The sequence below is a fragment of the Schistocerca nitens genome, chromosome 1 (assembly GCF_023898315.1).
Source record: "Schistocerca nitens isolate TAMUIC-IGC-003100 chromosome 1, iqSchNite1.1, whole genome shotgun sequence".
Lineage (NCBI taxonomy): Eukaryota > Metazoa > Arthropoda > Insecta > Orthoptera > Acrididae > Schistocerca > Schistocerca nitens.
The window spans coordinates 1058298966-1058326281 of record NC_064614.1 but is presented as its reverse complement, the minus strand read 5'-3'; the positions used below and the strand labels follow the sequence as shown (position 1 = coordinate 1058326281).

The following is a 27316-nucleotide window of genomic DNA, read 5'->3' as shown; positions in this document are numbered from 1 at the left end:
TTATCTCTTCTGCTGCCCACGTTTCTTCAGTTCTTGAAAAAATCCCTGTACATCGAATTATTCGAAGCACCCATGTCAAGCACAATGTGTATATCAAGGTCAAATATTTTAGGCTTTAATAGTAGCTTGTACCGTGCCCTCTGTCAAGTTTTCCTGTATGCCCTCATTGCTTTGATAAAGATCATATTTCACATCACTACCTTGAACGTATCTCATGAAGCAAGTGTCGATCGAGCTCGTGTGCCATTCTCATCCCAGGTCACAGAACGGGTTCCCACCGTGACTGGTTCAAGTTTTCCTGTGCATCAGTCTCTAGGTTAAGTGTAACTTCTACTATACGGACTGTTAGTGTTTGATTATGCTAATTAATATCTTGTGAGGCTCTCGACTGAAATTATCTTTGCATTTGCATGTTATTCGGCATATATGCTTTACTTTGCTGGCCGAATTCCTCTGTCTGTGGATAATTCAGCTGTCTGGTATTGTTTTATGTTAGCCAAGCGATCGGTTAATTATTGCCACTAGCTTGTGTCTGTACATGTTGTACAGGTTGGCCATGGTCTACTTGCCTGTTGTAGTTGTTTTTGTTAAAATTTTGCCCATTTCTTTTATATCCACCCTAGTATTTACAGCTTTTGCCATTGCCTTTGTGATTACCGTAACTGTTACCCTAGGTCTGTGTGGGATAAGGTTGCCATCCGTGTTGTACTACGAATCCGTTGTTCACTTGTTGACCCGTGAATCTCTGTGGCATTATCTGCATATTAACAGCCTTGGGTTGCACTGGTCTCTCTTCGTATATCAAATCTATTGACCCAGTACAGATAGAAAGTATTAGGTGTGGTGTTCCGGAATGGTAATGAGTTTTTCCCTAATGTGGGCAGGAAGACCGCTCTTTAACATTTTCAGCACGTCTACTTGAGATACTGGGTTCGTCCAGTACCCAGTTTTATTCAAATATTTTTTAGAATACCCACTTAAGCTTCCATGTATGGTATTGAATGGAGCTGGGTTGAATTTTTCACACCTGAGCCTCTCTTGTACGGCCTCAGACCAACACTTATCCAATAAGGCTCCTTGAAACTGTTCATAGAAGTGGCAACATTCCTCTGTGTCCATAGCCCATAGTAGAACGTCATACTGTGTTTATCCAACAAATCTAATTTTCTGTTCTTCAGTCCAGGAACGAGGTAAAACATTTCGAAATGCTCTGATAAAGACCACAGGGTTTGTTCTTTTCCCTTCAAAGGTAAATACCGGAAATTGTTGAGGCCTGAGCAATCCCTTGTCTGCAAAAAATGTTGAGAACCACGTCTCACTTTCTGTGACAGGCGTGTTTACGTTCGCTTGTGGCGTAGCACATGACAATTGCGCTTACTCGACAGGTACAGATGCCGCATGTGTTGCTGCATTCGGCAACCTTCGCTATTTACCTTCGATGGGCTAGCCACGTATCGTGGGTAACCAGTGAATGTATCTAACTTCTCTAAAAGCATGGGTTCGTTTTATGTCAAACGTTGTTTTGGAATGTCAGTAGTTTTATCAATACTGCCTCGTAACTTTTCCTCTGCTTCCTTTAAAACTGAATCTATTTTAGCTAGAAAGTGACTTTATTTCTCTTTTAGAGCTTTCTTTACTGTATCTACATAAATTTTGCACTCTGGCACTACCTTTTCAGCAAGGGTGCTGCCTTTATCCAGCATCCAGGCTTCAGCTTTTTCAGTTATTTCCTTTACATCTGCACATACCTCATCTCTCTGTGTTTCGGAAAATTTTGACTCTAAACGTCACTGGTTTACTCTTAGACAACTTTTGTACTTCTGTACCATCATATTTTTTACCGACGCATCCACTTGGGATTGCGCTTCCTGAATTTGAGAACATGCTTCACTAAGATTCTGTAACTCACTTGCAAGTAGTTCCTGTTTATCGTCTACCGATGATATTTTTTCCGTTAAAATATTTATTTTGCTGAAAATGTCGGTACTTATTTCTTGTTTTGGTTGTTTATCTAGCTGTTTCAAGTTCCCAGATAGTTCGTCAGATAATTCAGTGCGTGTAGTTTTGCTCACCTCATTGAACTGTCGACTAATACTATTCTTGAAACCGTTAAATGCCTGCTTCTGCTGCGAAAACTGTTGTCTTATATTTTCCTGATGTTTTGTGAACTGCTGTGTCATACCCTTAAGTTGTTGTGTTATACTTTCCTGAAATTCCTGTTGTTTTGTAAGCTGTTGTGTTATTAGTTGCTTGAGGTGTGTCAAATTGTGTTTCTCATTAGTATTTATATTGTTTTTAGGAACTGTTTCCTGTTCTTGCGTTCGTGACATCGTGAACAAGTAACGAAAGGAATTTTCACTGTCGCACCTCTCAGTTTCACTATTTGAAAAAATGTTTCCCAGTGAGAACTGAGCAAATGTCTATCAAGGGTCATGAAAGTGACATCATGATTAGGTATAGTGGGACACCAACCTCGTTGTTTTGGTTGCCATCGGCCAGTTCAGGAGTTGGCGTGTTACTTACAACAGTTGCCAAACCCGGATTTCCGACATCTTGGCACGTGGCATTTTGTAATGAATTTTCAACAATGGCGATTTCCTTTGACTCCATTGTACACAGTTTTTAACAAAATCATGAATAAAAATATATTTTTTCAAAAATGAAATTTTATCTATTTGGTACTTTTTAATTAAACCTGATTTATCTGTGTATTCACTAATGAACCTGGTCATTACCTGACACAGTCTTATAGAATTTGAATGACTTATTGTGCATTTTAATGATGGCTTTGTACAAATTTTGCGTACTTTCTGTAAAAATTCACTTTCCGTAAAGGATATTAATTGGAAGGAAAAGAGAGACTACGCCAAGTGCGGCCATATAACAGTGTAACAGCTTCCTATCTTTACTGCTGAAATTAGCATCCCTGGCTTGACTCGTTTGTAGGCAGAATTTAATTTTAATTTGCTCCTTTAATGTTTTTGTCACTATCAATCTCGTGTGCATGTAACAAACGCAATGAAAGTTTCGTTAGTTTCTTGTACAATACTATGAGTCATTTATCTCAAAACTTTTTATCTCAACTATTGAAAGGTCTGCTCATATTTCGCTCGGCGCCGTCTTTAAAGAAGTCGTCATTGGATATTTATATATTTATGTGGGGGGGATAATCGTAGAAATTGATTAATAATTGCTGAAATAATTGGAAAAATTGTTTAGAAGAAATAGTTGAAAGAAATTTTGAAGGTAATTTGTGACTCTGTGCACAATCCTAGGTGAAGTTCAACTGATAACAATATCAACAGACATTCAATATCAATACATTCAAGGTCAATATTCATAATTTGCATTACATGCATATATAGAAAGAAACAGGTAAAGATACAGGAAATAATAAATTGAAGAGTGTATTTCTTATTTTGTTTTGTGGTGGATGTATCAAAACATTATCCTTGCCACAAAACAACTCGTTAATTTATCGTTATCAGGATCTGTAAACCATTTAGTTTACATATAGTTTACATGTACAAAAAGAATATAACGAAAAAAATAATCTGAGTCAACATAAACCTCAAGCAATGCTTTCTTTGGACAGCTATATAATACAAAGTAACAGAGTGTATCAATTATGGTATAACACTGTAATGCTCAAAAAAATGTGTTCAAATGTGTGTGAAATCTTACGGGACTTAACTGCTAAGGTCATCAGTCCCTAAGCTTACACACTACTTAACCTAAATTATCCTAAGGACAAACACACACAAAAATGCCCAAGGGAGGACTCGAACCTCCGCCGGGACACTGTAATGCTCAGTTTGTGCGTTTACTGTTTGTATGAAAGTCTGTCGATGTGCCAGTGTGCCAGGCCATACCTAGCAGTATAATACAGAACTATGTCTACATGTATTACAAAAGAGCTTTTATCTGATCTATTTGTGCACAGAATGAGATAATTAAAAATGGATAGACAACACGAGGACTCCCGAACTTGGTTCAAAAGGCAAATAAATTCGCCAGACGTTTTCAGTGTAATATTTATACCTAATATGACTGGTTTGCCAGTAGCGGTGCCCGAAATGCGGTGTTTGGTGGTATTGTCTGATGTTTGGGAAAAACAGAAATTCTAGTTGGGCCAGAACCTGCTACACACATTTGGGAAATTCAGTGATGTCGATAACTGGGCATGGACTGTTTGCTAATCATCTATGAATGTCTATAGCTACATCTGATTGTGGGGAAAATATAATAGAAACTTGCAATAATGACCAGCTTAAAAACGAAATATCTGTGCACAAACAGAAGCTAAGGCAGAACAGAGACCTCCTTAAAAGGCTTATTAATGCAGAGTTGGCCATCAGTTAAACAATGAAACAACAAATTCTATTAAACAGGGAAATCACGCGGAATTGTTGAAGTGCCGACAGGTGCGGCCGAGAATTCTAGGCGCTTCAGTCTGGAACCGCGCAACTGCTACGGTCGCAGGTTCGAATCCTGCCTCGCGCATGGACGTGTGTGATGTCCTTAGGTTAGTTAGGTTTAAGTAGTTCTAAGTTCTAGGGGACTGATGACCTCAGATGTTAAGTCCCATAGTGCTCAGAGCTATTTTTGAACCAATTGTTGAAGTAAATTGCAGAGTATGGTCTTCATTTGGTGGAGCACATAGAAACCTCTACTGGGTTTAAACGAATTTCTAATCGAATTCAAAACGATTTAATGCAGAGTGGTGCATGATAAACCAACTCTGAGCCGTTTATGCACGAATTGTTGACAGGCACAAACAGCTGTAACGATAAATAAACGTGTAATAATTAGATAATAAAGACATAGCAAATACGTTTATGTAAAGGTATATATTTACTGCACTATTCTTGTCTTTTACATTACATTATGTGCTGAAAATGACCCCCTTATTCTTCAGTGAACGTTTATGCGCACCCTAACATGTTAATATAAATTGTGCGTTAATTCTCAAAATTTCATTACTAATATTACCTTCAAGTCTTCTAACGTTTTTGGATTATTTTCACCCATTTTTCTGTAAGGACTAGCTCTCTGATAAAAGTCACAAGTTATTTGGTATGATGGACGTGGTGGTCATAATTCTTTGCTGACAGTCCTTTCTTCTGTGAATCTTTCAAAAAATCGTGAGACCGACTCACATGAAGTGTAACAGATCATCCCATTCTGTTGAAAGACAACGTATGTACGTTCATGGGGAGTCAACTTTGTGTAAAATTCCTCAAAGACTCTCATATATGCAGCAGTGCTTACTGTTGTTTAAAAAAAATATGGTACCCACAATCTGACTTCCTGATACGGTACACCATACTCCGATTTTTTCACAGTGAAGAGTTTCCTCACTAATCGTTGAGCGATTGCTTACTGAGCGGTATCTGCTGTTCTGGGCGTTAACACGTCCTCTCAGATGAACTCAGGCTTCATCACTAATGGAATGCAGTAGCCAATCCAGCATTCCACTCTCAATTGTTTGTCATGGCCATGTATGATAATTCACACGTTTTGCCTTATCTTTCTCCTTCATTTCTTGAACATATGTCATTTCTTCCCTGTATGATGTAAAACACGTTGACAAGACCTACACGAAATGTTCACTTGTTGCAACATTTTACATATCGACTTCTTTGGCCTCTGGATCATTTGTGCTCGAATTTCCGCAATCACCGCAGGTGTACAAACGGATGGGCTCGATTCTGTTTGCGTTTGTAACTAGTCCTTTAGTATGCCACTGTGTCACCATATTCTGTACGTGTCAGTGGAAAGTTAGGAGCTCATAGATTGGAAGCAGTTAAATACACGCAACAGTATAGATTGCCTGGAATGGGAGACCATGATGTGAAGTCATTAGGCTCAATGTTATTGAATTTTCAGGTTGAGGTAATTCAGTTTGAACTATGTATGGAAGTAGTGCTTCATTTTAACGAAAGTTAGAGTATGATCCTGAGGGTTGGACTTTCTCTTAGAACATCATGCCAAAATTGATCTTCAGTGACATACAGTGGATTTTAGGATTTTAGAGGGATGGCATTCCAGCTAGTGGAAACCCAGCGCCTGTGAAGTACCGTTGCAAGGTTAATCTAACTTAAGCGACAAATCGATTAAACTGCATATGAAGATGCTAAGGCTTGATTCTCATGACACTGTGCTAGAGAGCACTGGGAAGTGGTTTTGGATCAATGCAAGACCTCAGAAACCTGTTGATTGTTAAGTGTAATAGACCCACTAGAAGAGAATGATGTGTTGGACACATCTTGTTGTTTTGTAAAAAAAAGTGTATTGTACATGTACAAGAGAGAGTTGGCAGGAAAATAGTAACTGTGAATATAGATAATTTTGAGGCCAATGACGTAAAACTAACAAAGGGACTGTTGTAACGAATTTGGATATCATGGAAGAGGATGACAGGGAAACATCAGATGTCCATTATCAGATGCTGGCCACCACTAAAACTTCATTATGTATAAAGACAGAGCATCTGCAGGGACTGGAAAATTTGGGAACGGAGAAACTGCTAGAGAGTTTGAGGATTTATTTTACCCTTGGAGTCCATTCCAGCAACACCCTTAACACAACATCAAATTCCACCAGGGAATGAAGCATTTGTATACTGGAAACCATATTGTGTACCTTGGCATTTACAGCCAGTTATGGAGGATTTCATTAACAAACAGCTAGCCAATGAAAGGGGAGTGGGGAGCTACCACATGGCGGACAACTGTCGCAGTCATGTTCAAAAAGCCAGCAGATGGTTCTAAGAAACATAGATTCCGCTGTGACTATCGATATCTTAGTAGTAAGACGATAACTGTCGCCACTTATCCCATACCTAATATCATGGAGATCACTGATAATATGGGACAGTGCTGGTACTTCTCTACTGTGGATTTGAGGAGTGCATACCATCAGTTAGAGTTAAATTTGTTCTGTTCAAAGTATGTCTCAATATAAGTGCAACTTTAGCAGCTGACTGATAGCAGGCATTACTTCATCGGCCATTCCTTCACACAAAAGAATTCCACTGTTAAAACCTTCAATAACATTCAGTATTTGATTGTCAACTTAATTTTCATTATACTTTGTTCACAGTTGGTGAATCTCAGGTATGAAGTACACACTTTCTCCACATAAAATATGCAAAGTCGACAGACAATCAGTAATTCTAATTCTAAATGCATTCGTTCACTTTCCAGTCCCATTTCAACTGGTGCATTGTGACGAAATTGTATATCGTCATTATTTCCTTAACCACATGGCAAGGCCACGTATCTGTTGCCCATTACTCGGTGAGTAGGCGCTGCCTGATACCGAGTGAGTGACCGGCCATCCGTGTGCTTCTGAGTGCATGTGCATAGCGAGTGATACAGACAAACACTTCTCACATGGATTGGCTACATGGATGCAGTGATGCAATACTCTAGTAAATGGAGCACATACTTTGAGAAATCGATTCTCTCCAGTAATCTTTTACTGGCATGTTTTTCAGAAAACTTCCTGAGACTACCCTATTCAGGGTTGTACATCTCTGGGCTGTACACAATTTTACGTAAATGTTCCTGTATGCCTGGAGACCAGTATTTTGCAAGAAAAGCGTTTTCAGATTCTTCGCATGTATGACAATTTTCTGCAGTTTTGTTAGCCCAAAGGGCAGCGTCGCCTACTACATGTGAAATTATAAACTGTATCTTCTGATAATCAGGTCAGAACCGTGGTAGTACGTTCTGCAATGCTTTTATAAAAATCACCGGAGGCGGTGTAATCTTTTTGTCATTGGAAAACGTTTTGCTCTGCTAGTGTTTAATTAACCCTTTTGCAGGTCATGGGGGATATACATCCCAATAAACGTACTTCTTTGCAGCATTTATGCAGCATTCCTGTATGTTCGTGGTATCTAGTGACAGTCTGCTGCACCAGCCGTATTTCCTGTTTGTTGTGAAATATAGCATTCAGGATTGTGTGATATCCCACCAAACAACGGTGTTCAAATGGCTCTTGGGAAGTATGGTTACCACCAAAGTAGTTTCTGTAAGGGGTTTGGGAAGTATACTTACCACAAAATTAATCGGTCATTTGCGGTCATTGGGAAGCATACTTACCACCAATGTAGGAGTATTCGAAAGCTTTTGGGAATACATCTTACTACCTCCATCTATGCCTGACATCTTTTGGTAGTACACTGTACCAGGTGTATGAAAATAGGTACAACAATCAGCTTCTGTTTGTTGTGGAATCAACTGAGTAGTGGAACACGGTCGGCATCAGTGCATTTTGTTAGTGTGGGTTGCCTACACCAGGGCAAGCATATGTCAGGGGCAAACCTATTGGTCTCCTTTGATTGACAGCTACTTTACCTAGTGTTCTGCTAAGAGGATTAAGACCCCCTGGGGATAATCCACCCTTTTGGATTGACAGCTTATGATCCCCCTGGGTATATTCCAATCTTTTGATTGACAAGTCTTTAACTTATTGTTCCCCCACCCCCTCCTCCTCCATACCCTCCACCACTTCTTACCCCACCCCCAGGGAACTCCCCTCAACGATACAATATTACTTTTGATACCAGTTTGATTGACTAATTCATTAAATCCACTGGCTGGAGAACCCCCAACCCTCTGCCTCCCCTCCACCTCCCGGAAATTGTCGGGAAAAAGATTCAGTTAATGGGTCATTTGGAAGGAATTCGATTGCGATGTATGGAATATTGTTTAAACAATTTAGAGAAAGTGTTGATTATTTTTATTTAAACAATTTATGGGATTCGAGGTGGTGTATGGAATATAGTCTGTGAAATATTGTTTCTTTAAACAGTTTACAGGAAACAGGATAATGTATGGAATATAGTCTATTTAAAAAAAATTTCAGGAAATCGATCGCAGCATGGAATGTTTAAACAATTGCGGCGCTTTTTTTTATTCTGATCGCGCTTGGAAATGATGAGTACGCTTAGTTTATATCTGCTGTCAGAGTCAGGGATGTTAATGCTCTTATTTTCTTCACTTTTCGAAGCACGCTGGTGTCTAAGCACAGAGGGGACAATCGGAACAATTACATATCTAAAAGTTCATGCCATATTTCGAAACCCACAATGACTTTCTGCAGATGGGCAAATTACAAAAAACTCAACAGCAAACTATTGTCTACAGATAGAGAAACATACATCAGTCATATTGTACTGACAGTTAAACCTTGCAGAAGCGGTCTACAGATCATGAATGTAATGAAGTGCGGTATAGTAGCCGCTGTTTGGGATCTCTGATGCGTGTCTCTATCGTGAGAGCACTGCAACGAAGGTCAAAACCACCCAATGTTCTAATTACACACCACATTATTAAATACCACCGACCATGGATCCCATATCGGCATCCTCTGATCTCGCTGTACCCGAACAAAGCATCGAGTGGCGGCATTCTGCTGATTGGGAAATTCCAGACTCTCTTCCTGACTCTGTGTTTCTCCAGAGGCTACTCCCTGATTGCCTGTGTGAACCAATGTTCTGAAACTTGCAGGCAGAGATTTGCATGTCTCCTCAGAATACAGTGTTTCTATTTGCTAATACTGGAGAGAAAGAGAGAGGTAATACACTTTCGATATCAAAAATAGAGTGAAATAAGCCATTCAGAGCTGTTCGCCATCTATGATGTAGCCCCCATCCCTACTGGCAGGAGAGAGACCCATATCCAAATGCATGTGTTTACTTAATACAAATATCGGAAACGCGATTGGGTTCATAATTAGTTCTCTCCGCTAAATTCAGAAGGAGGGAGGAAGATTCTGCTGCATGATAGAGACATCAGCAGATACCACTGTGAGACAGAGTTCATTGCGATGTGTTGAGAAGCACTAAACATAACATACTTAAACTGCGATCCAATCGGTAGTAATAAGCTGTTCATGGCTATATCTCAGAGCTCGCTACCAATCAGGATCTGACATCGCGACTGGGTTTTTAAAGCACTATATAACCCCTCAGCTGCTTCTCTCCACTAAGTTCGGAAGAACGAGAAGGAGGAAGGCCTACTGCATGATAGGGTAGAGACAGCAGCAAATACTGCTGCAAGACAGAGTCCACTGCGATGTATTTAGAAGCACTGAACACGACACACTTAAACCACGATCCAGTCTGTGTAGACAGCTGAAAACACTCACACATACTGTGCACTCACTTACCAGACGTCCACACGCAGTGCGCCAAACCTCTCAAACGCCAGCAGCACCTACGTAAAGAGGTCAGTAAAAATTTCCGCTGTGGCATCAGATGCAGTTGTGGATGCACGTATACGCGAGAGTGCACCAACCTCAGCCATAGATATCATCCAGGGATGACTGGAGTGGTAGGAATTCAGATGTTGTCAATATGTCCAGTGCAAACGTCCATCATTTTGAATCTTCGCTCATACCCTTGCAGGCAGCCATGGTGCACTGCGAAACAAACAACTGCAACTTGGATGTATGCAGTGGTTCAAAACAATTCTACCCCGACATAGACCTACCAGTTTAAAAAACTCACTTTACCCAATCCGAAGCAACGATGTTGTTGACCATACACCTCGAATTTCTCACACGAAATTTTGATTCCTTCCGCTTATACGAGTTCTTTTCGAAGATAGAAGAAGTCGGACAGTACACGCAATTTTATGTTGCTAACGTATCGCTACTTGTACTAAAAATCGTGTATGGGAGTATGATGTACTCTAAGGATTCTAAGTATTCATTTATCAACCAGAAAATTATCTTTTCTTATCTATCACTTCATGCATCACAGGACTAGAATATTAAACTCATTTTTAGCTCTTGAAGGAGTGCTGAGATCTACCACAGTCACAGAACTCTCTCTTGAGGTAACCAAATATCTCGCCGCATACGAAGCCTCTTAAGGTAACAGCACAGAGAAGTTGTAAATATAAGCTCTATACTACGTATCACTTCATAAATTCGTTAACGTATCTGATTTTATTACCATGGTTGTCTCTCTCTGTATAGATGGATGATTAAAATATCGTTAAAAAATATAGCCGCAACGAAAAATACGCAAAGTGAAGATCCATATCCGTGCAAGAGAGGGTTCCTGATTTGTTGTCTGATGCATTCCGAAGGTGATTGACAGCCTCTACATTGAAACTCATCTTCCACAGTGACGGAATAACTGAAGTCTTAGTATTCCGTTTCGATTGATTCCTCTTATTGCAGTTATGTACGCGATCACTGTTGTGGTGCTAGCCATCCCTGGAAGGTGTTGCCCCTCCACCAAGACTCTTTCTCCATCTCAAACAAGCGAGCTCAGTCAATCAGTATGCAGTAAGGGGACAGACGGGATGGAAAAGACACCATGGATATACTGTAATAAGCATCACAGTTGATACTGCGATAAATTTTAGCAATTTTACCGTAATTTAAAACACCGACCAATGACGCGGCAACATGCTACCCAATTTCTGTATCATCGCTAAACCGCCTCTCCTCTACTTTGCGAGTACCATTGTGAATGTAGATAGATGACTGTGCAGTACTTTCAATCATTGTTAATTGTCGAACATATACATCAAAGTATACTAAACAGTGATCTACATACACTCCTGGAAATTGAAATAAGAACACCGTGAATTCATTGTCCCAGGAAGGGGAAACTTTATTGACACATTCCTGGGGTCAGATACATCACATGATCACACTGACAGAACCACAGGCACATAGACACAGGCAACAGAGCATGCACAATGTCGGCACTAGTACAGTGTATATCCACCTTTCGCAGCAATGCAGGCTGCTATTCTCCCATGGAGACGATCGTAGAGATGCTGGATGTAGTCCTGTGGAACGGCTTGCCATGCCATTTCCACTTGGCGCCTCAGTTGGACCAGCGTTCGTGCTGGACGTGCAGACCGCGTGAGACGACGCTTCATCCAGTCCCAAACATGCTCAATGGGGGACAGATCCGGAGATCTTGCTGGCCAGGGTAGTTGACTTACACCTTCTAGAGCACGTTGGGTGGCACGGGATACATGCGGACGTGCATTGTCCTGTTGGAACAGCAAGTTCCCTTGCCGGTCTAGGAATGGTAGAACGATGGGTTCGATGACGGTTTGGATGTACCGTGCACTATTCAGTGTCCCCTCGACGATCACCAGTGGTGTACGGCCAGTGTAGGAGATCGCTCTCCACACCATGATGCCGGGTGTTGGCCCTGTGTGCCTCGGTCGTATGCAGTCCTGATTGTGGCGCTCACCTGCACGGCGCCAAACACGCATACGACCATCATTGGCACCAAGGCAGAAGCGACTCTCATCGCTGAAGACGACACGTCTCCATTCGTCCCTCCATTCACGCCTGTCGCGACACCACTGGAGGCGGGCAGCACGATGTTGGGGCGTGAGCGGAAGACGGCCTAACAGTGTGCGGGACCGTAGCCCAGCTTCATAGAGACGGTTGCGAATGGTCCTCGCCGATACCCCAGGAGCAACAGTGTCCCTAATTTGCTGGGAATTGGCGGTGCGGTCCCCTACGGCACTGCGTAGGATCCTACGGTCTTGGCGTGCATCCATGCGTCGCTGCGGTCCGGTCCCAGGTCGACGGGCACGTGCACCTTCCGCCGACCACTGGCGACAACATCGATGTACTGTGGAGACCTCACGCCCCACGTGTTGAGCAATTCGGCGGTACGTCCACCCGGCCTCCCGCATGCCCACTATACGCCCTTGCTCAAAGTCCGTCAACTGCACATACGGTTCACGTCCACGCTGTCGCGGCATGCTACCAGTGTTAAAGATTGCGATGGAGCTCCGTATGCCACGGCAAACTGGCTGACACTGACGGCGGCGGTGCACAAATGCTGCGCAGCTAGCGCCATTCGACGGCCAACACCGCGGTTCCTGGTGTGTCCGCTGTGCCGTGCGTGTGATCATTGCTTGTACAGCCCTCTCGCAGTGTCCGGAGCAAGTATGGTGGGTCTGACACACCAGTGTCAATGTGTTCTTTTTTCCATTTCCAGGAGTGTATTTCTAGCAATTCGAGCACAGTGCGTAATTTACGATCTTTCTCTGTATGGGTGGGGCTCATAGGGCATTCTCGTATTATTAGGTTAAAGTTAGAGACTGAAAGACCTCCTCGCATTATCTTTGACCAACCCTCCCCGCAGCACTGTCACCGATTTAATGTGCAGTTGACCAGAAGTGGAATAGAGTGAGCTGAATCCGTAACAGATGTTCTGCGCCCATCCGAGAGCACAAGATTTCTCCAGAAGTGTGTATGTAGGGGTTGTTAACACCCCTATCGGTATATAGTAGTAGATATGAAATTATTGTGATATAATTGCAGACAGTTAAGAAGAAGAATAAACGGGTGGTTGTTATGTGTGATGGAGCATTCTAGAGAGAGAGAGAGGTAGATGTTGCTGCAGGTCATTTGACAATTTTTTTCCCCATTGTTCTGTCAGGATGCATCAGTTGTGTGACATAACCTGTGTTCGACTGATATAAAAGCGTGTGTTCTGAGTGTGACTTAGAGCACTGTCTCCTTGTAATCGTTAACAGCGAGCCTCTCAGCATTCAGAGGAGTTCCATCTCATGTGTGATGAAACATTTCCATCCTGTTTTGACACATTCCTCGAGACGAATGAAGGTTTATGTGACCTACTCCATTCCCTTGCCGCATCTTGGGCATAAAATCGAGTCTTCAGTTTCATAACTATGGTTATTCTAAGTTAGTGACAGCTCGTTTGTACAGCAGTCTTCTTGTATACATCTGCTTGACAGATATCCTGTTAACAGAGTTAGTGGTGGCATGATGTGTAATTTCACATGTCAAACACCGCTGCTATGCGTTTGTCTATTTCTTTGAAAGAGGTATTCTCAGTTACCAACAATAATTTTATATAGGACTGGTGCGAGCGTAGCATAATTTGTGACCTATGATCAGAAAGCTGTATTGTGCATGTATCGCGCAGAATCGTTGTTTGAAGGAAGTAGTTTTTGCATTTTACAGTTTGTCATCATAGTTTATTGTAGCGAAACCTGCAAGGAGAATGTGTGTCATACGATAGAAATATATTTCTTACATTGGAATATTTACAGCCTTGCATTCCACATGACTAATAAGTTGGAAACTGGACCACTCTAACATTATAGTCTGTTTTAAGTGCAGAACTGTGTAGCCTTAGGAGTGCATGTGTTTATGTTCTTTCTTACCGATACCTTCTTCATAATTCTATCCAATTTCCTCTGTGGACTATCGACTCTGTAAGGCGTTGTCTCATTTATCCTAAATATGCGTCATGATTACAAAGAGTATTTGTTACTAGGTATAAGGTGATTACCTTGTTTTGAGCTTCATCAATAAGGCTCCTACTGTCTTTATGCACCTGTGTTGGAAAGTTAATTGTTGTAATCAACTTGTAAGATCCAAATAAGTTTCCCAGAACATTTTTCCTATCCCTATTCGTTAGAAAGTCTACATTGAAATCACCACAGACCATTAACTGCTCGGTGCTAGCCGACAACAGCATCGTCATGGGGAATCCATATTCCTTATAAACAGTTCAAAATTTCCCAGTGAAGATCTATAAACAGTGACAAAAGTGAACTATTTTTCTGTATTAATTTAGAAGCACACACCTCTGTGTGCAGATCGATACAAAATCTATTTGTTTCAATGTTTTTGTATTTGTGTTCTGTTTTAATGTACGTAACAACTCCTTTTCCCATGTTGAAATATGTGTTTTCTTCACTCTAGTCAGTTTAGTTATGTTACAGTCTGTTGCTTGACTTATGAACTTAATATGCTTTCTGAATTCTAATACAGCTGGGACAGTAGTGGAACATAATGCAATATCTTGAGACATTGTTTTATTTGGAACAATCATGCTAGCTCATATGTAGAACAATACATCTACATCTACATCCATACTCCGCAAGCTACCTGACGGCGTGTGGCGGAGGGTACCTTGATTACCTCTATCGGTTCTCCCTTCTATTCCAGTCTCGTATTGTTCGTGGAAAGAAGGATTGTCGGTGTGCTTCCCTCTGATTTTATCCTCATGGTCTCTTCGCGAGATATACGTAGGAGGGAGCAATATACTGCTTGACTCTTCGGTGAAGGTATGTCTCGAAACTTTAACAAAAGCCCGTACCGAGCTACTGAGCGTCTCTCCTGCAGAATCTTCCACTGGAGTTTATCTATCATCTCTGTAACACTTTCGCGATTACTAAATGATCTTGTAACGAAGCACGCTGCTCTCCATTGGATCTTCTCTATCTCTTATATCAACCCTATCTGGTATGGATCCCACACTGCTGAGCAGTATTCAAGCAGTGGGCGAACAAGCGTACTGTAACCTACTTCCTTTGCTTTCGGATTGCATTTCCTTAGGATTCTTCCAATGAATCTCAGTCTGGCATCTGCTTTACCGACGAGCAATTCACAGGGAAGCTGTTACCTAACTAATTGACATACAAGCACAGACCATCAAGTTTTTTTTTAACAAAGCGAGAATTAAAGCACAGGTATTAATAGTCACAGAACTTGGCAAGGAGGTACCAATCACAGTGCTCCTGTTGACCAATACAAGAACCCTGTTGACAGATGGTCTAGCAAATCAACCGTCCACCTGATGAAGCTGTGGTCTGCTGCATGTCCCCTCAGATAAAAGGTAGTTTCGTTCTCTATTTGCATGGTTGATGAGAATGTCTAATGTTCTTCCACTTCTGCTAAGAATATGATGCAGACCAGTATACATAAGCATCAATTCACCCCATCTCTGCGCAACGTTACATGTGTACAGGACTGCAACTCTCAATGTACAAGGGTTTTTGGAGTCCCATGACATGATGCTTGACATGGCCAGAATTGTGACATCGTTCTCTTAAGTGAGCAACGAAATCTGATTCCTTCGAGACATCCATTGTGATTGACGTGCTTTGATGAGTTCACTGGGGAAGTGTCCAGGTCAGCCTTGCAAATGTTACATAGCCCAAGTAAGACGAATGATAATGGAGACGTCCTTTTAAACTCATAGCATATTAGTGCAGCTTTTAACAACTGGTGCTGCCCTTCAGCCATACCATTACTTGCGGGATGGTAGCTTGTAGTTTTGGGGTGCAATGTGCACACAAAATTTACACAACTGGGCACATAGCTCAGACTCAAACTGACATCCTTGGGCTGTTGTATCGTGAAGTGGGCAACCAAAGCGAGGTACCCAGTGTGACAAAAAGGCAATGGCCAGTGTCTTGGCTGCAATGTTGTTCACTGGGATGGTCTCTGGCCATCGGGTAAAAGCTCCTTCACTATCAAAAGATATCATTGTCCATCTGAAGGTGGTACTGGTCCTACCACATCGATAGGGTCTTCAAAATCTCCCACTGGGCGTGGATATGGCCAGAAATCTTGCTGCAATGGTGTTGTGGACATGCTTGAGATCAGGTTCAACTATCGTTTTGTATCCCTGGCCATACAAAACTGCTAGTTATTAGTTTCATTGTTGTCTTGACGCTGGGGTGACACAAACTGTACAAGTTTTCTAAAACACACTTACGAAACACAGAAGGTATGAAAGGACGAATTCTACCATTGCAAACCTTGCAACACAGTTTGCCATTTGCACCTAGGATATCTTTAAGCTTCAGTTGTATACTGGATGCAGTGTCTGTTAAAAATCCCTATAGCTCTTGCTCAAGTTCTTGTGCCTTAGCTATTTGCATAAAGTTTACTGCCTCTGTGATACTGTGCATGTGGGAAAGATAGTTTGCCATTACGCTATCGATTCCTGATAAGTGTTGCACACCAGCAGTAAACTTTGCGACAAACTAGAGTTGATTATATTGTCTTGGCAAGCACTTGTTATTATTTTGCCGAAAGGTATAGCCGATGTATAAATTTCAAATTCCCTCACCTCCAAACGTGTACAAAAAGTTTTATGGACTCGTAAACCGCAAGTAATTCGCGATCGTACATCTTACATTTTTGTTGTGCTGGCAGGGATTATGTGAGTAGAACGCGAGGGGCTGCCAGGCATCATCCACATATTATTGTGAAACTAGTGCTGCTTCTGCTATGCTTTGTGTAGCTGATTCGAAAGTGGCATTCATTCTGTCTGTCCACTGCATTGGTGTTCTTCCTTCAGTACCGTACAATAATGTGGAAAGAGGCTCCTGAAGTTCTGCTGATTGGGGTTGATAGCACCAATAACAATTGAGAATTCGTAAGAATCTTCAGCTCTTCAGCGGTTTCTGGCTGCAGAATACTTAATATGGCTTCGATGTTTCCTGGTAATGGCAACCATTTCACTTGTGATCTAAGATGGCCTAAGAAGGTGATCTCTGTCTGATTGAAAACACATTTTGCAGTGTTCAGTACGACATCGTATTTGTCTAGGCATCTAGAAATCTTGAGTAAGTGCTGTTCATGTTCCTCCAGTGTTGCCGAAAAGAGGAGGATATCGTCAAGATACCCAAAACAACATGACAACTCTTGTAGCCCTGTGCCTATGACTCTTTGCCATGTCTGTGCAGCATTTTTTTTATTTCAAACATCATAGATCAGCTTTCAAAAAGGCCAAAGGCATGATGAGAGCCATCTTTGATATATCTTTCTCAGTTGTGGGAACATGAGTATAGGCTTTTGCACAGTCTAACACGCTAAATAATAATGCTCCACGTAATGCATAGTTTTAGTTTCTCAATAGTGGTACAGGACAACGATGTGGTATTGTCTTAGCATTAATGGCACGATAATCCCTTCATGTGCGCCATGTGCCACTCTTATTAGGGAGCAGATGTACAGGCGATGACCATGGACTGCTAAATGGACGAATGATGCTTTCTTTCAACATGCAATTAAACTCGGTCTTTACAACAGCACAGTAGTCTGGAGCTAGCAGTCTGGATCAGCATGAAATTGGAGGGCCTGCGGTAGTCTTAATATAATCTGTGATGCTGTGACGCATGGTGCTTCTTTTGGGGCACCTGGAGGACTCGTGACATCTGAGAACTGACCCAGTAGCTCAGCGTCTCTACTGCCTGTTGAGCAGATCAGCTTGATGTCGGAATCCATCGGTAGAAAGGCCAGTGACGCTGTCAATGAGGAGTGTCATTCTACGAATTAACTCGAAATTGAGCTTTGCTCACGCTTCCGTATCTGGAGGTCAGGTTATTACATCTTGCACCTCTGCTATGTACCGATGATCTAACTGCCTGACGACCAGCGCCAATTTGGTGGAGTCTGTAGTCAAACCAGTGCAGAGAAAACTTGCCACTACCTGTGCGAACAATAAAGCTGGGTTGTGTGGCCAAAATGGGGATAGCCACACTGCCTAATGCCTGTGTGCCTCCCATCTCGCAATTTCCTGTTTCTTGAAAATTCGGCGTGATATTTTTGTATTGCTGATTTTATTTCCTCGAGCTGTACCACGTCGGGGTCACTATTATTGTACTCTGTTGCTTAACTTCCAAATTTAACACGTATGCTGAGTTCTAGTACAGTGAGAACAGATATGCAACATCTTGAGACAGCGGTTTATTCAGAACAATTAGGCACGTTCATATGTTGAATAATTACAACAATCCACAGAGAAGCTCTTGCATAACTAATTAACATACGAGCCCGTACAAGTTTGCTCGGGAACCAACTGAGAATTAAAACACAGAAATTAATGGTCGTAGAACTTTGCACTGCGGCATGGAGAAACCGATCACACCGCTCCTGGTGGCCGGTGCATGAACCATGATGGTGACAGCTCGTCGAGCGAATCAGCTGCGTGTTGCTACACAGCCCTAGATTTCCTTGTTTATCGACTTAGATAGCAAGAATAATAAATATCCGATATGAAAGTCAACTGATGCAAGAGCGAAAAACTTTTTGATATTTTTAACAAGCATGCCATATCTCAACTGGCTCCATAATACCAAACGTATATACACACACAGCGAGAAAAATTACTCTGCTACACGACAAACAATGATCCTGAATCTGAGGAAATGAAGAAGCAAGACACATGTACGATAAATTAGCCGCCAAAAAGCAAACGTTCGGTTTGGGATGGTCTTGTTAGTGCAGTATTTAAATACTGTGCAACTTTGTGTCAGTGTGAAGATTTTGGTTGTTAATTTGTTGAGGATTGTGTTACTGTAAACCTGTCAGTTTCGAAAATTATTGTGATTCCATGATAGTGGTTATAAATTTTGCCTTTGATGAGTGAATATAAATATTATATCGACGTGCCTGTACAAAGTTTGATAGTCTCATAAATGAGCCTAGTCTTGGAGATTTGAATCTATTTTTGACGCAAAGTAAAGTTTCATGTTTACGCAATGCACCAAGTGTTGCTCAGGGTAACCCTCGTCATTACAAAATGTTTTTTTTTTCAGTTTTTAGGCCCTACTCCTATGTATGAGTTTTATAGGAGAATCAGTTGTAGCAACCAAGATTTGTTACTCTATTTCGTTTTTATCAACGCCTCTGTATTCTCTTCTGCTAAATACTGCACTTTTGTCAATATTCCGATGACTCAATGTTGTAAACTGGACCGACGTGAGGTCCAGTCGGAAGTATGGAAATGGCAACTGGCGCCAGAAGACAAAGGCTGTAGTGTGGGCTGTGCATGTGCAAGGTTTCCACAAAGTTCTTTGGCACGTTCCATTTGGCGCGAAACGTGAGACGTGTTTCGGATGCATTGCAGTTCTTTTTGTGCTTTGCATTTGGCGCGAAACGTTGGACTGGTTTTATCATGGTTAGGTAGTGTCAGATTGAAAAACTGTTTAAAATGTCGAAAGCAGGAGTTTTAAGAAGAAGGAAGGTTGGTAAACGACGACAATATGTGTTAATGTTCGATGTTTGTGCCTGTATTTGTTGTGTTTACATATGTGCGCTAATGTTACAATGTTACGTAACTACTGAAAGACAGCTACGGCAGATGTCATTTTACGGTTTCTGAATAAAGCTCATGTAGTGTGTTACCAGATTGCTGCAGATTACCCGTTTAATGTAGGATGAGTGAAATAACTTCATACGAACTGTTGAAATGAACTGTTTGTGAGTGGAATGTGATATTTATCACTTACTGATGTCGACAGAAATAGCTCAGCAATCGAGAAGTTGTCGTGAAAAAGTTTTTCCAGAACCTGAAAGAGAAAGAAACATGGATATTAAGTCTCTTCTCAACACGAGAATTGTGTGATCACCTGCAATACGATAATCGCATGCTCACCTTCACATTATCAAAATATTAATATTTCGCCATCATACCTCAGTAGTGTACACCATGGAATGAGTGATTTATGCCTTTTGTCTGGCAGCCTCCCTCGTTGAACAAGATCGTCTCTACTGTTTAGCACCTAGGTATTCATTTAAACTATACACGGCTGGAGAGACCCAATAACTGTGTAATTTGTTTCTCAAAACAGATGTATTTTTCAATGCTTTTTATTCTGTGTGGCAATTTATGTAAAATGCACCCAGCAATGATACGATCACTCTCGGATACCTTGAGCCATTTCCTAAGTTGTTAATCATCCGTATTTGTCGTAGTGCCTATTCTAATTGTGTATGTATCTGTTCAACTGGGTGGTACTATTTCGTTTCATGTATATGTAGTGCAGGGACTGTCATAAAGTTCCCTGAATTTTTCTGCCGGATTGTCTTGAGGGTCAGATTTGCAATTCACGTAACAGCCTTCGTTGAAGTCACTTAACTTATAGATATGCGTATGTGCATCATTTCCTCAGACTAAAATGCAGGATTATAAGTGGGGGTAGACCAGACCATGGTGTATTGTTTATAACATGTCTGTGTTTACTGTTTTAGACATCTTCCTCATTAAGAATGTTTGTGCTTACCTTTGAGCATACTTTGCAAATAGGTCCTCCTCTTCAAATGCTTGTTAACTATGACAACCATCAATTTGTAAGTCCTTACTTTTTTGACAACTCCATTACTTAATTGAACGGGAATGTCAGTCTCTGCAGTTTTATTCGCTTGGTATTTTCATGTATGTTGACTTATTTGCACTTACAAATATGATTTCACTGAAGTATAAATTATTTGTGCTACATTAATCAACTGTACAGTATTGCAATCATTGACTTAAAACTTAATTTCTATGTTACAAGTATGCAAGAGTTCTGTGAGACTGTAGTATGGATTATCTATTAACCATTTGTGCAGTTTACTTTTAGATTAGATTACTTTCATTCCAATTGACCCATAGTGAGGAGGTCCTCCAGAATGTAGAACATGCCAGAAAAACAATAATACATTGCAAACATTTACAACTAAAACAAATGAGCTAATGTACCTTCCCCAGGTCCCAAGTGGAATGATCGTCATATTTTTTAATGAGCACTATATGAAAGGATCACACACACACACACACACACACGGTTGTTAAGCTTTTTATGGCTGCTGGCAAGTTTTTGAAAATGTGTGTTCCTGAATAATGCACACCTTTTTGTACATGAGTAAATGACCATAAATCCTTGTGGAGATTATTCTTATTTCTAGTATCGATTCCATGAACTTAGCTGTTGGTTTGAAAAAATTATATATTTTTAATGACCAATTTCATTAAGGAATAAATAGGCTATATTGGAAGCAGTAGTTAGTATCCCTAGTTCCCTAAACAGGCCTCTTTAAGATGTTCTTAAGTTCACACCACATATAACTCTTACTGCACGTTTTTGTGCTCTGAAAACTTTATCTTGGCTTGATGAATTACCCCAAAAAATAATACCATATGACATAATGGAGTGAAAGTAACCATAGTATGCCAGCTTTTTCATTTTTATATCCACTATGTCGGATAGGATTCGCATTGCAAATGGAGATTTGTTTAGATGCTTCAGCAGTTCTGTGGTTTGCTTCTCCCAGTTTAATTTATTATTAAGCTGTAATCCCAAGAATGTTACACTGTCCACTTCTTCTATCTGCTTGTCATCATATGATAGGCATATAAAATTATTGAAAGGTGTATTGAGTGCAGTATGTGGTAATTTGTTAAATAATTTGGGTCGACAGAAGCGTCCGATCCCACGCGTCGTCTTTGACCCGTGACGTAAGGGTGTTGTCGTGTGTGACGTCATGACGGCGCGGAGTTTGATTTGAGTGTGGCTGTCTCCAGTTCTGTTTTATCTTATTTTATTTACTTTTCTGATCTGTTCGTTCTATCTCGTGAGATTTTTTTTTAAATTTAAAAACACTTATTACTTATTTTAATTATCTTGTTTCCTCGAATTTCTGTTTTACTTTATTATATTTATCTTTCTGATCTGTTTGTTCTATCCCGTGAGATTTTTTTTAAAAAGACAAAAACCACTAATCAGCTACTGAAGCATCTTTATCTTCTATGGGTTGCAGGGGTTACGACCCCTGGGGAGGTGGGTGGGTATTCATGCATGGCTGTCTTCACTTACACGTTGTAGCTACACAAGGTGTCTAAATTTGTTTATATTTAGTTTGCCCCCCACCCAAGACACCCCATTTCCCGCGCTTGTCCCGTTGAGTGTCATTAGGCTTCTAGTGGAAAGTGTGTGTGTTTTTGTTTCCGCCATATTTGTGACATCATGGGTCAAAGCAGACGGGTGGGATCGGACGCTTCCGTATTTCCAATAAATTCAAACAGTTCACTTTATGAGTGTTGCCTGTTTTTGTCAGACTGTCTAGGAATATCAGTACTCTGTTTCTGGTGTCATGAAAGTGTATGTTCTCTCTGGTGTTAATTCTGTTCTGTTCTTTGTAGAATATATCAGCGATGCATAAATATAAAGATTTATCACTGTCATTATTTTCATTTTGACGAATAAGGGACGGTAGTGTTTCCTTGGACCAACCTTGCACATTATTTGTAGCCCCTTTTTCTCCATCATTAGTACATCACTGACATGACATGAGTGGCCCCATAGTAATGGTGCATAAGATATGAGGCTGAAAAAGTTCAAAGTAAGCTGTTCTGGGATACTTGTTACTCACTAGATCTGTTTCCAGATGTGATAGGACACCCTTGATAACTTTTTGCAGACCTGGTTGATATGGGGTTGCCAGATAAGTTTGGAATCAATGTGTATTCCAAGCAGTTCTACAGAGTTTTGGTTCTTCCTCTTTTGCCAGTCCCAACTGCAGATCCGGAGTTTTCTCTGGATTACATAGAAGTTTGTTAGCTGAGAACCAGTTTAGTGTTGAGTGTGTTCTGTGATTTATGGTGTAACTTTGATAAATCCTGATCTGTGCTGATTAAGGTTGTGTCATCCACATAGATAACTGGCTCAGACCTAACATAAGATAGCAGATCTTTAATTGCAACAGTGAAGAAGAAAGGACCAAGGACTGAACCCTGAGGTACACCAGATGTGACACTATTCATAAAAGAGTCTCTATTTTGAATTGATACAAATTGTCTCCTGTTATGTAGAGAAGAGTTGATTATTTCTAACTCTGTATTATTTATACTGTAATACTTCAGTTTGGCTTGTAGGATGTCAAAGGAGATATAATCAGATGCCTAACTCAGATCACAAAGTTCAAGTGAAACTGTTTGTTTATTTTCAAATGCAGATGATGTCTTAACTATTTAAAGGACTGCAGAGGAGATATTTTTCCCTTTTCGAAAACCGTGCTGTCTACTACAGAGAAGGTCATACTTTTCAAAATAGTTTCTTAGTTTGTGGAAAATTGCTTCAAATATTTTGGAAAAGATTGATACAATAGACACTGGTCTACAGATTTCAGGGTAGTGTTTTTCCCCCCTTTTTGTATATAGGTATAACTTTAGAAATTTTGAGCTGATCAGGGAAAACTCAACTTCTAGGCATTTATTCATAATAAGACAGTGGATTGCAAAAGAGGTGTATTGTCCTTTGTATTGTGTAGTTAGATAGCCAGTAGTAGTCCATGGTTTTAGAGTTTGAAATTTTTTTAACTATATTTATTATATCTGTGGGTGTGACAGGGTCACAGTGAAATTCACGCCCTTTAAGTAGCTGATAAGCAAGTATATCAATTGGTGGTATGTCTGACTGTTTAATTTTTTTTTATTTTAATTCATTTACTGTAGTTGTAAAATATTTATTGAGCTTTTTGGGCTCAAGTGGGACATCTTGTGTTTGGGCAGAAGTATGTTTTTGTTTTGTAGTATCCCAAGCAGCCTTGCATTTGTTTGGGGCCCCTTCTGTGTACTTTTCATAGGCAGCTTGTTTGACAAGTTTAAGGTTGGCTTTGTAATGTTTTTTACATTTCAGGTAGTCTTATAATAAGTATCATTTTGTTCTCTCCCACATTTGCCATTGTTTTTATGTGTTTTATACAGTGAAAGCATCTTTTCCCAGATACTAGCAAGGACATCAGTGTATCATTTAAGCTTTTTACCTTTTTTATTTGGTTTAATACTGTTTCTTTTCATTGGTGAGCAAGAGTACCATAAGTCAGTGTATGTGTTAAGGAAATTATTATGGTGTTTCAACAGTTGATTGATCTGTGTCATATTCGTAAACAGTCCCAGTTTACCTTTCTGAGGGAGTCTGTGAATAACTTGACATACTCCTCTTTCTGACCTCTAATCCATGTCATGCTTGGCTTATTATTTGCAACCTTATAATTCTTATCTGACTGTGTATAATGGTATGTTGAGAGTAGAGGATCATGATCTGCAAAACATTCATCTGCAATGCTTACACTATATAGGTCTCTTGAAAAATTTATTATAATATTGTCCAAACGCATTTCCACATGTCGGGCTATTGTTAGTATAATATAGATTTATTGATCTGAGTAGGTTTAAGAATGTTTTTGTGCCGAGTTCTTATGTCTGGCAAGTCGACGTTGAAATCACCACGTATTGCTACATTTGTTTTGAGTTTAAAGATTTTTGTCATCATCTGTTCAAATTTCTCGAAAAATAAATTAACATTACTGTTTGGAGATATATACAAGCTAACAATTACAATATTTTGGTCTATCAGTCTTGTACAAGTAGATTTGCCATTTAATTCTGAGGAGTGTGAACTTAACATCCATTTTAGAGAATTGTGTACATTGTCTGATAAATATTGCGGCGCCTCCATTTTTTCCTCTCGTTTCTATACGTTATAGCTGCCAGAATGTACTCTTTAGGTATGAACAAATCTACTTGATATTCTATAAGCCAATGTTCTGAGACACACAGTACATCACATTTTTTATTTTACAAAAATGTTCCGACTCTTAACAGCTTGTTTCTAATGTTGCAAATGTTGTCTTGCAGGATGGTAAGCCAATGTTTTTCATTGAAAATATTGAAGATCAGTTTGAGGACGTTGTGGCAATAGTTAAGATGAGAAACAGATATTTGCTGATAAAATCATCACACACCAACCACAGGCACTTCGGGCCAGTCTCAAGTTAGATGATATACCAATCACAATTTCTCCTCATAATAAGCTCGATAGATCCTACGGTTTTCTCTTCCTTTGGGACCTAACACTTCACTCATGAAGAGCTGCGTACTAATCTGGTACAGTGTAGTGTCCCATTTTGTTTGTCCCATCCAGAAGGGACCAAAGATAAGAGTGTAGACACTTTTATCCTAGCCTTCGATGGCAAAATTTTGCCTGAGAAGGTTAAGGTCATGGTTTGTGTGTGATGTCAGGCCTTACTCTCCTCCTCGGATGAATTGTTTTATGTGCCGAAGGTTTGGACACATGTCCTGCCGCTGTTCTAATGAGGCTGGCTATCTGTAGGTAATGTGGACGGGCGTCCCACGAGAGCAGCCCTTGTGACCAACCCTCTCACTGTGTCAAGTGTCTGGACCCTTATACTCCTCATTCGCTGCAGGGCTCAGTGTTCAAGAGGGAAAAGAAAATTCAAGAGTATAAAACACTTGACTGCATGTCTTATGAAGATGCAAGTTTCAAGTTGTCACAGTCCTCATCTCAGTGTCTTGCATGACATCTCAAGGCCCTGTTCATATTCCAGGGCCTGCCCTCCAGTAGAGCGAGGGAACATCAGACCCTTCATCCCCTACACATATAGCATGAGCCGTTCCCACACAATTGGTGTGGCCAGAGATGCCTAGTCATCCTCTGGCATCAGGGATGAGGGCACCCATCAGTGTGCCCCTTCTCAAGACAAGGACCAGCAGCTGTGGGCTGAAGAAAAGTACAGTTCTCTTCACTCCCGGAAGATAGAATGGGGCAATCTTTACAAAAATCGATGTCTTAGAAGGATAAGCAGAAAGGTACATTTTTTTTTCTTAGGCTTCAGACATTCTGCTTCCTAGCCCCATAGCAGTCAAGCCTATGCACATGGATGATGGATCGCACAGTCATGTGGACTATGACCTGGTGGCGGTAGTGAAGTAACCACATCCATAATTTTAATTTGCCACTTTCTTAGGCCTGTCACCAATCCTCCTCCAGTGTAACTTTCATGGTTATTATTGCCATTTGACCAAACTCCATCATATTGCAATTGGCATAATGCTTCATGAAACACGGTTTATGGCAGCACCCCTCCCTGTTCTGAAAAACTACCACCCCTACTGTACCTATCGCGTTAATGTCGAGAGGGCATCCTGTGGGGTCTGTACCTTCATACGCTCCAATATTTTTAGTGAGCAGGTGCCCCTTACCACTGCACTGGAAGCTGTGGTCATTAGTGTCCACCTATCACTGGAAGAGCTAGTGGCACGGCCCTTTGCCTCTTATTGGAGGACTTGATGCCTATAATACTCTGTGGAGTGGTAACACTGTCTCACAGAAGCAGAGTATTAGAACACCTCTGTTCAGATTAAATGTCTGCCCACTCAACACCGGAGTTGCAGACCATTTCACTGTGGCCCATAGAAAATTTTCAGTTATTGATCTTGCAGTTTGCAGCCCAAGTATCTTACCCCTGATACAGTGGCATGCCGTTGGCTACCTTCGTGACAGCGACTATTTGCCTGTTGTTCTCTCACTCTCCACTCACGGACGTGTAGAACATGCTCAATGTTGGTTGTTTTGGAAAGTGTAGTGACAGGCTTTCTCCTCTGCAGCCCTGTTTGCAGCTAGTCATGTGATTGATATCGACAAAGTGGTACAGGATACTGTTGATACAATTGCTCATGCTGGAGCGGAAACACCTTATTTAGTGCTGCCTGCTATCTTTTCATGTGCAAGGCTTTGTATCATACAATGTCTCTTTTAGTGAATGGGAGCTTTTCAGCACTTTGAAAGAGTGACACAAGGCCCCTGGACCGGACAAAATCCACAACCAAATGCTCAAACGTGATTGTACCGACAGCTTGAAACATATCCCCTGACTTTTTAAGCCCATTTGGTGGGAGAGTATATTTCTCTTTTAATGGCTG

General features: G+C 40.8%; 1 protein-coding gene across 2 annotated transcripts in view; it reads left to right on the top strand.

Moving 5' to 3' along the window:
• Positions 1–19655: 19655 nt before the first annotated feature.
• The window catches only part of LOC126197486 (WD repeat-containing protein 76-like), a 400466-nt gene continuing 392805 nt past the window's right edge, over positions 19656–27316 (top strand). For both annotated transcript variants that reach the window (XM_049934649.1, XM_049934650.1), the window contains exon 1: positions 19656–19798. In XM_049934649.1, coding sequence (XP_049790606.1) covers positions 19766–19798 — 33 coding nt within the window. In that variant the 5' untranslated portion in view covers positions 19656–19765. The remainder of the gene's footprint in view (positions 19799–27316) is intronic.